The sequence below is a fragment of the Lycium ferocissimum genome, chromosome 6, assembly GCF_029784015.1.
Source record: "Lycium ferocissimum isolate CSIRO_LF1 chromosome 6, AGI_CSIRO_Lferr_CH_V1, whole genome shotgun sequence".
NCBI lineage: Eukaryota > Viridiplantae > Streptophyta > Magnoliopsida > Solanales > Solanaceae > Lycium > Lycium ferocissimum.
Genome location: NC_081347.1, coordinates 68,153,862 through 68,163,662, shown reverse-complemented (window position 1 = coordinate 68,163,662; position 9,801 = coordinate 68,153,862). Strand labels below are relative to the sequence as shown.

Below are 9,801 nucleotides of genomic sequence, written 5' to 3'. Positions count from 1 at the left end.
GGTTACGGTCCAGATCGGAGCTCCTCAAAGAATCATTTCCAGCCGTATCCTCAGCCATAAGCTGCCAATGGTGGGTCCGGTTATAGATCACTTGAGAAGCCCGGAGGAAATAAAAAATATAACTCCGGGAAGAACGGACGGGGTTTTCAACTCAAGAATAATCAGTCCCGTTCTCTACCGGCGGATCGGAACATCCCAAGCTTTTAGATTACAGTTTCACCATTACCGAATCTCAAATAGTGGATGTTCTGAAGACTCATCCGTCATCTCATCCTCTAAGGCTGTTGCGATTCGATCCACATTTAAGGGACCAGACGGTCTGATGCAAATTCCACAAGACTCACGGGCATAAGACCACCGATTGTAGACATCTCCGGGAGGAGGTGGCGAACATGCTTGCCAGAGGGCACCTTCGGGAATGCTTGAGCCAGAGAGGAAGAGACAATTATCGTAGAGCCAACCTTGTCGAGGAGAAGGACGAGCCAACTACTCCCCTGCACGTAATCAACATAATTTTTGGAGAAGCTATGATAGCGGGGACTAGTTTCACCCCGTCCAGGAAGATAAAGATCTCGATGACAAGATAAAAGAGAAATCGAGAGTTTCCATAGGATGAGGCTATTACATTCTCCGATGAAGATGCAGCAGACGTCACTTTGCCTCATAATGATGCCCTTGTTATCACCATACTTATTAGAAATTGCCAGGTCAAGCGAGTCATGGTAGAATCGGGAAGATTAATAAATATCCTCTGCTTGAAGTTGGTGAAAGAAATCGGAATGTTAGAGCAAATGATACGGGCGGCGCGGACATTGTCGGGCTTCAACATGGCCTGTGAAGCCACCAAGGGAGACATCGACTTGCCTGTAGAAGTAGGAGGGGTCACGAAGTTGACAAAATTTTATGTGATCGGCGGTGACATGCAGTACAATGCTATTTTCGGGAGGCCTTGGCTCCACGACATGAAGGCTGTCCCCTCAACTCTCCACTTGCTGCTTAAATTCCCTACTCCGGACGGGATCAGATAGATTTGGGGTGAGCAATCAGCAAATGACATGTTCGTTGTGGAAGAGCTGTAATAATAGAGGTCCAGAACGAGCCGGTCTTGTAGAAATTATAGAGCTTGGGACCCGCCTCAAACGAAGACCAGAAGACATCAGTGGAGAGCAAAAATAACGAAAAGCATGAGGAGGTCGAGGACGATTATGGGGTCCCGAGATATTTTCAACCGCCGGACGGATCAGATGCCACCAAATCCACTACTGAGCAGTTAGAGCAGATTGCTTTGCATATAGAACTTCCGGAGCGAAAGGTATACTTAGGCATGGGGTTAACCTCGGAGCTCAGGGAAGCTATACTGGCTTATTTACGCAATAACAATGATTGTTTTTCTTGGTCCCATAAGGATATGACAGGTATCCCATCGGACGTAGCAATTCACAAACTTAGAATGGATCTTAGCTTCCCACCAGTTCGCCAAAAGTAGCGACCCATAGCGGAGCTCCCCAATAGGTTCGTTAAGGAAGAGGTTGCTCGCCTTTGAACATCGAGTCCATTCGGGAAGTCAAGTACCCGGATTGGCTCTCTAGTGGTAGTTCCGAAAAAAGGTAACAAGTTTAGAATGTGTATAGACTTCAAAGATTTAAATAAAGCATGCCCGAACGATTCATTCCCGTTGCTAGGTCTGGGCGTTCGGTATTCGGTTCGGTATTTTTAAAGTTCGGGTTCGGTAATTCGGTATTCGGTAATTGAAAGTATATACCAAATACCGAACTTTCAAACTTCGGTTCGGTAATTCGGGAATCGGTAAATCAAATTTCGGTTCGGTACGGTATTCGGTAATACCATTTTCTTACTCATCAATACTCAAGATTTTTCTCTCTTTTATAAGTATGCATATCGATTATAGGATGAAAGAATTACCCTTTCAGTAATAAACCACAAACATTATAACATATACGTTCAGTTACATCAAACAATCCAATCTTGCGTAGAATGTGTCCCTTTGTTTTAAGAGAACTAGGAGGTAACTCACCCCAGCATAAGCTACTGCTTTGGGTAAGGTCGCAAGTTTCCTGTACCTTCCGCGTAAACACTTGCATCAATTAAAACCAGCCTATTCACCTATAAAGTAAAAGTACTTCAGAGTTAGCCATAAAATAATTCCTCCTTCTTACTAGAAAGTAGAAACTAATCTATAAAATTTGTGTACTGATTCACATTATTGTATGTGCTTACGCTTCGGATATTTGTGAAAAGTCAATAGAATAGCATCCAAGACTAGGTCCGACAAGTACCATTGGCCTCTTGATGTAGGTAGACCACAAAATTTGAAAGAAAAAACGAAACTCGATTTTTAGAACATGTAAATGGAAAATTCCTTAAAAAGTTTAATATCTGAGTGATTCTTCAAACCTTAAAAAGCCAGACCAGGGAGATTCGCCTAACCCTTATTACACTTTTATTGGTTTCTACAAATAGACAAATAAACACTACTTCCATAATTTCATAGTGTAGAGCTCACCAAGTAAGCAAGGGTGGCCCTTTTTAATGCTACATAACTGTGATATCCTAGCACTGCACAATGGTGTATAACTGTGTACGTGCCCTGGCAAACTAAGTATTATATAGTACACTACTAGGAAAAAAATAATGTGAATTTTACCTTACTTTTAAACTTAGGTATGCAACTTTACATTTATTAGAATGTGCAAAGAAAGAGACTAGTTCCAACCTTCCAAGCTTGTATGCAGTAGATCAGGATATTTAGTTTGGAATCAGGAGGTACCTGGTAAAGATGATCACGCTTGGAAGCTACATCGCACGATGGAAGCCTTTCTTAAATAGAAACTGAGAAAGAGCTAGAACAAGAAGAAATACCTAAATCAGCGAAACCCCATCCTGAGATATCAACTGCCCATGTCTCTAATCCAGCCTGCTCAAGCATCGGAAATGTGTACCTCCACTCTAAACATGAGCTGAACAATGAGGGATAATGAAAAACACAGAGCACAGCAAGAGAAAGTAGTCAAAACATTAGCTTAATATGAGGCATACCTATCAAAACCATGGAGATGCACAGCTGGATTGGCCTCCGTCTGTTCTTTTGGCTTCACAGTTCACACAACTACTCATGACACAACCGTTCAATAAATTTACCTAAAATGAACCAGCAATGAAGCTGGACCATTAAACAAAGGAAGTAACCAGAACTTCATAAAGAAAGAGAATGATTAATCCAGAAGCAATACAGTAAACAAGAAACAAAATACTCCCTCTATTTCAATTTATGTGGCTTGATTCGGAGTATGAAGGTCAAATTAACTAATGTTAAATCAAATGAAGTTCACAGATCTTTACAATTTCAAGTCCAAGAATCAAATCTAACAATCATCATAGACCAAAAAAAAAAAAAAAAAAAAAAAGCAGACTTCAAGCATCTCCATTAGCAGGGAAAACGAGCCTTCGCAGCAACAAAAAATAAGCACATCAGCAACAAAACTTTTAGCATTTCAGCAACAAGAATTTCAGCAGCGAACTTCAGCGTTCCAACAGCAAAAAAATAGTGTTCCAAAGAAATGCGTTTCAAAGAAGAAAATGGAGCGTTCCAAAGAAAGAAAAAAAACAGCATTTCAAAGAACTAAAAAAATACGCGCAAAGAAGTTTCAAAGATTTAGCGTAAAGCATTCAGCAGCAAAAATCAGCGTTCCAGCAACAAAAAATAGCATTTTTCAGCTGCAATAAAAACAACATTCCAGCAGTCAAAAATCCGCATTCTCACGACATTTCAGCAGCAAAACAACCAATATAGTGCTATGTACCAAGGTGAGACACTCCAACAACAAAAATACAGCAAAAATGGCAAGTGCAACACCAGGAACAGATCCTCTTACCTGAGGCATCTTGCGATTACAAATCAAGAACGAGGGAATCTTTTGAGCTATCAGCCATATCTAAAAAGAATTTAAAATGTGTCAACAATTAAACTAAGTAAAAAAATATAAAAATAAAATACAAAAACTGAAAAACATACCAAGTTCAAGTTTCATAAGATCATTAAAATCTTCTTCAACATTTATGGGATAAGGCTCATTTCGACGCCAATCTTGAAGACAAATAACAGCTTGGACCAATTTTGGATTCAAAGAACTCCTAAATGAATCAAGAATACGGCCCCCGTGCTAAAGGCACATTCCGATGCCACACTAGAAATTAGAATTGCCAACACATCACGAGCCATCTCGGAAAGAATTTTATATCTAGGAGAATGAGCTTTCCACCATGACAAGATATCAAAATTGTCCTCATCATCATTCGCTCTAGTTCTTCACTAAGATACTTTTCCAACTCCGACTTACCACCCAAACCCGTACCATCTTGTTTGTTCCTCTTCATTTGGATCCTATTTCTCACTTTTGCTGATTTTGTTGTAGTGCTAGAGCTAGATGAATCTGATGTCTGACCCGATAAATCAGAGAGAGAAGATGTGCGTCGAGATGCATTAGAGAATTTTGCTACATACTCTTCAAACATAGATTTCATCTAAGTCACCACTTTATCTTTTATTTCACTCCCCTTTTCATCTCCAAACATATCCTCAAGTGCGTCGCCAACATACTCAAGTTTGTTACGAGGATCTAAGATAGAGGCAATAAAAAGCACTTTATTCATTTTTTCAGGAGCACCCCAATACTTGACAAACTTTTCTTTCATTTTTTCTCCCATTTTTGCCAAAGAAGGATCATCGTCTTCCATACACTCTCTTAAATGATTGTGAAGCTCAACTATATCTTCAAAGTGACCATTAGAAGTGACGTAGAGTGAACCTGAAACCTTCTCAGTTAGATCATAAAACCTTTTAAGAAATATTACCATATTTCTCACCTTTTGCCAATCATCACTTTCAAGTACACCTGCAACACTTCCATCTTCACAAACATGATTAGCAAGATAAGTTGACAATCCACCATCTTCAAGATCAAACCTATCAAATGCACTCTCAAAATGTTGTGCGGCATCCAACATCAAGTAGGTCGAATTCCGGTTGAAACATCTAAACATAATGACTTCTTATCGTCTATGTTTTCTAGTTCACAACATTCCGCAAATTTTCTAATCCTTGCGGCAGATTGTCTAACATATTTCACCATTTGCCTAACACGTTTGATAGATGGACCAACTTCTTTCATGCCATCTTGCACAATAAGATTTAAAATGTGAGCCATACATCTCACGTGAAGATGGTTACCACATTTCATGTTAGATCCCCAATTAACCATTTGTTTGTGTAACTCTTTCACCATGACATCGTTAGAAGAAGCATTATCTACAGTTATAGTGATTATTTTCTCCAATTTCCAATCAAGAAAACACTTACTAATACAACGGGCCATTTCGTCACCCTTATGACTAGTAACAACCTGAAAGTTTAAAATTCGTTTATGCAAGAGCCAATCACTATCAATAAAGTGTACCGTCAAACACATATAATTTATTCTCTGTATAGAAGTCCATGTGTCTGTGGTTAGACAAACTCTCGGTGATATTTCTTTCAAATACTTCATAAACTTTTGTCTCTCTTCACCAAAAACTACATAACAATCCCTAGTCACTGTTCTACGGGAGGGAACTCGGAATAAAGGTTGGGTTTTTTTCATAAACTTCTTAAAACCTTCCTTTTCAACAAAACGAAAAGGAAGCTCATCAAGGATTAACATCTCAACTAAAGCCCTCCGAGATACCTCTTGATCAAAAGTCCAAGTTGCCCCATCACCCATTTCACCTTCTAATGGAAAGTTTAAATTTGATTGTTTGTACTTAGAATTGGAAGTGTTAAACTTATTTGGATTTTTAGGACAAGTTTTCAAATGTTTATTCAGTCCACTTGTTCCATTTTTAGTTGCATCAGCTAAGAGAACTTTACCACAATACTTGCACTTTGCTTTATTAATTCCATCTTCTATGAGCTTATCATAATGCGGCCAAGCAGCAGATCTTGGTTCTATAGCTTTCCTCTTCACAATCACTGGATGTTGTTCAACTTCCGGTGTTGAATCAAGAGACTCAGTAAGAGGTGTGCTTCCACTGACAGGTGCGCTTCCACTGACATTGGTTGTTCGACTTGTTTCATCTTCCATCTAAACATAGAAGAGATTACAAATGTTATAAGACATAAATTGCAAAGGATTAAGTATCATTTCTACATAACATAACATGGTCACTTTATCATTTCTTCTTTCTTTCTCTCCCAAATACTACTGCTATGGATACTATCCATTCATATCTTTCTCTCCCAAAAACAACAACAACGAGGCATTGGAAGTGTAAAACAAAATCAAAAAATACAATACGGAAGCTATTAAAGAAGCTTAAATTAGTGAATCTCACCATTGTTTTCTCACACAGATCTTCTTCTTCACTTCATCATCTCTCTCAAATCTCACTATATACACCTTTGTATAATGTACGTTTAGCTTTTCGGATTGTACTTTTTTTTTTCTTCCGGTGATTCAAAATTCGATATTCACTGTAGGTGATTGATTACCTATTTAAATGGCTCGATATGGACATCATCTACCTTCGCATTTCTCTTGATCTTCACTTTATCCTTGATCCAATACGGCGTCGTTCACTGGAAAACTCTCAAGCGTGATGGTACTCTACTTTTTCCCTATTTTCTTAGATTTTTAGGTGAGAAAATGAGTTCATTTGAGTGAAAATAGTTGGATTTGGTAGATTGTGTGAAGTAGAACTGATGGGTGAAGTGTTAGGGATGAAGGTGAAGTGAACTGATGATATTGAAGGTGAAGTGTTAGGGTCTTAGGGATTACAGTGAACTGAAGGTAAAGGTGAAGTATTGGGATTTTTACGGATTTGGGCCTTTAGGCTTTAGCCCTTTACTCCTTCAGGTTTAGGGTGTACACTTTACAGTATGTATTGTATTGGTATTAATTTCGGTATTCGGTATTTCCCGAAGTACCGAACGGTATAAGTGTAAATACCGAATACCGAAACCGAAATTGTAAAATTTATATTTTAGTACCGAATACCGAACCGAATACCGAATTACCGAATACCGAAATACCGAAATAGCCGGTTCGGTTCGGTAATTCGGTTTTCGGTATTTTTTGCCCAGCCCTACCCGTTGCCGAGTATCGATCAGATAATCGATGCTACAGTCGGACATGAAGTGATGAGTTTCCTCGATTCTTACTCTGGGTATAACCAGATAAGGATGCACCTGGAGGATCAAGAGAAAACTTCCTCCATAACTAATTGGGTTAAAAAATGACAGAGCCACTTGTCAAAGGCTCATAAATAAGATGTTTAAACAACAAATAGGCAGAACCATAGAGGTATACATAGATGATATGTTAGTCAAAAGTATCCATGTAGGGGACCATATTAATCATTTGCAGGGAACATTTTCCATATTGAGGTAATACAATATGAAGCTGAACCCTGAGAAGGGCGCATTCGGGGTCGGATCCGATAAGTTCTTGGGATTCCTTGTCTCCCAAAGGGGAATTGAAATAAACTCGGAGAAGATAAAGGCCATCGAAGACATTTCGGACACCTTAGAGGACGTAAAGGCGGTACATCGGCTTACTGGGCGGATAACTGCTCTCACCAGATTTATATCTAGGTCCTCGGAGAAGTGTCACAAATTCTTCTCTTTGCTCAAGAAGAAAAATGATTTCAAATGGACACTGGAGTGTCAACAGATGCTCTGTGATCTCAAAGCATATTTATCTTCACCACTGCTTATGTCCAAACCATAGGACGGGGAGGTGTTGCTAGTCTATCTGGCAGTCTCCGAGGTAGCGGTAAGCGTAGTTCTTGTTTGAGAGGACCAAGGTACGTAATTCCCTGTTTACTACGTAAGTCGAGTCATGTCGGGGGCTGAAACTTGGTACCCTTTATTAGAAAGGTTGGCCTTCTCCCTAGTAATGGCCTCGCGTAAGCTTCGGCCTTATTTTTAGTGTCACCCGATCGCCGTGGTTACCACTTTTCGTTTAAAGAATGTGTTGCGATTGACGAAGTGGGCGGTTGAGTTAAGCGAGTTCGACATTGAGTATAAGCCTCGTACTACAGTCAAGTCCCAAGTCGTGGCTGACATTGTGACAGATTTCAGTCCAGGCATGGCTCTCCAGGCTCAGAAAGAAGCCTCTCTAGTACATGAGGCTGAGTCCGGGGTATGGACACTCTACACGGATGGGATGTCTAATGTAAAAGGCACGTGGCTCGATGTTTTGCTCCGCACCCCCACAGGTGATGTCTTGAGGCAAGATATTAATAGCGTGCCTCTCACTAACAATGAAGCAGAGTATGAAGCTTTGATTGCAGGTCAAGAACTAGCTAGGGGACTAGGAGCAGAAGTCATTGAGGCAAAATGTGATTCCCTCCTGATGGTAAATCAAGTGCACGGAGTGTTCAAATCCAAGGAAGAGCGGATGCTAAAGTACTTAGAAAAGGTCCTGAGGTTGCTGGCTCGGTTTCAGGAGTGGACGGTGGTATACGTTCCCCCGCGAGGAGAATGTGGAGGCTGATGCACTGGCCAATTTGGGCTCATCCACGGAGTCAATAGGCCCAAACTCAGAATTTGTGGTCCAGCTGCTGCATTTGGCTTTAGATCAGTCGAGGTATGATGAAGTCAATTCAACAAGCCTCATATGGGATTGGTGGACTGAATTCTTGGACGACTTCAATCAAGGGAAGCTACCAAAGGACTCAAAGGCTTCAACGATTTTGCGAACAAAGGCGGCCCGCTACAGCGTCATTGGTGGTCTGCTTCATCGCAGGTATTTTTCTGGTCCGATGGCAAGGTGCATAGGACCTGAGGAGTCAGATTACGTCATGCGGGAAGTGCACGAAGGGATCTATGGTAATCATTCCTGTAGAGAGTCGCTTTCAAAGAAGCTGCTCTGGGCTGGATATTATTGGCCTCGAATGGAAGATGATGCCAAGGCGTTCGTTCGGAGGTGTGACAAGTACAAGCGGCACGCTCAAATGTTGCATCAGCCTGGCGAAGAGTTGCACCCAATTATTTCCCCCTGGCCGTTCATGAAATGGGGGATGGATATAGTTGGGCCGTTGCCGGAAGAGCCTGGTCAATACGATTCGTACTAATGGCAACAAATTACTTCTATAAATGGGTCGAGGCTGCAGCTTACAAGAAGATCAGAGAGAAAGAAGTAATTAATTTTATTTGGAATCACGTAATCTGTCGGTTCGAAATTACAAAGGAAATCACTTGTGATAATGGCCCACAATTTATTGGAGCAAAAGTCACAAGTTTCCTTGAGGAGTTGAGCACCAAAAGGATCACTTCATCCCCTTACCATCCAGTGGAAATGGTCAGGCGGAGTAAAAAACAAGACCGTTATCCTAGATCTGAAGAGGAAATTAGAAGATGCCAAGGGAGCATGCCCTTCAAAGTTACCGGAGGTACTCTGGGCATATAGAACCACGACAAAACCCAGCACTAGTGAAACTCTTTTCTCCCTGGTGTACGGAGCAGAAGAATTGATCCCGGTACAAGTCGGAGCTCCTCGCCCCCGGTACGATTGGGCACATGAACAGGCTAACTCTAACGCAATGTTAGTTCAGCCGGATCTGTTGGAGGATCACAGAGACCTCGCGTACGTTCGGATGATGGCTCAAAAGCAACGGATGGAGCGATACTATAGTCGTCGCACCAACCTCCGTCATTTCAAGCTCGGGGATTTGGTACTACTGAAGGTCACTCAAATTACTAGAGACGCAAATGCTAGAAAGCTAGGTCCGAACTGGGAAGGCCCG

General features: G+C 41.0%; 1 protein-coding gene and 1 long non-coding RNA gene across 2 annotated transcripts; both read right to left on the bottom strand.

Annotated features, from left to right (window-relative positions):
* Window positions 1-1,680: 1,680 nt before the first annotated feature.
* Window positions 1,681-3,567, bottom strand: LOC132060954 (uncharacterized). The gene is made up of 3 exons (XR_009416069.1): window positions 2,881-3,567; window positions 2,492-2,814; window positions 1,681-1,985 (listed from the first exon to the last, which is right to left on the bottom strand). It is a non-coding gene; the product is annotated as an uncharacterized LOC132060954 (long non-coding RNA).
* Window positions 3,568-3,898: 331 nt separating this feature from the next.
* LOC132061583 (uncharacterized) lies at window positions 3,899-6,137 on the bottom strand. Its single transcript, XM_059454361.1, has 2 exons — window positions 5,924-6,137; window positions 3,899-4,928 (listed from the first exon to the last, which is right to left on the bottom strand). The coding sequence occupies exons 1-2, from the start codon at window positions 6,135-6,137 to the stop codon at window positions 4,543-4,545; spliced, it is 600 nt and encodes a 199-aa protein (XP_059310344.1). The 3' UTR covers window positions 3,899-4,542.
* Between the last annotated feature and the right edge of the window lie 3,664 nt (window positions 6,138-9,801).

Bases quoted from the DNA above. Each gene is read 5' to 3' on its own strand.
- LOC132061583 (XM_059454361.1), bottom strand. From the start codon at position 6,137: ATGGAAGATGAAACAAGTCGAACAACCAATGTCAGTGGAAGCGCACCT. The intron at 4,929-5,923 runs GTAAAGTTCTCT...ATGTTTGTGAAG, and splicing joins AGCAAAGTGCAAGTATTGTG to ATGGAAGTGTTGCAGGTGTA.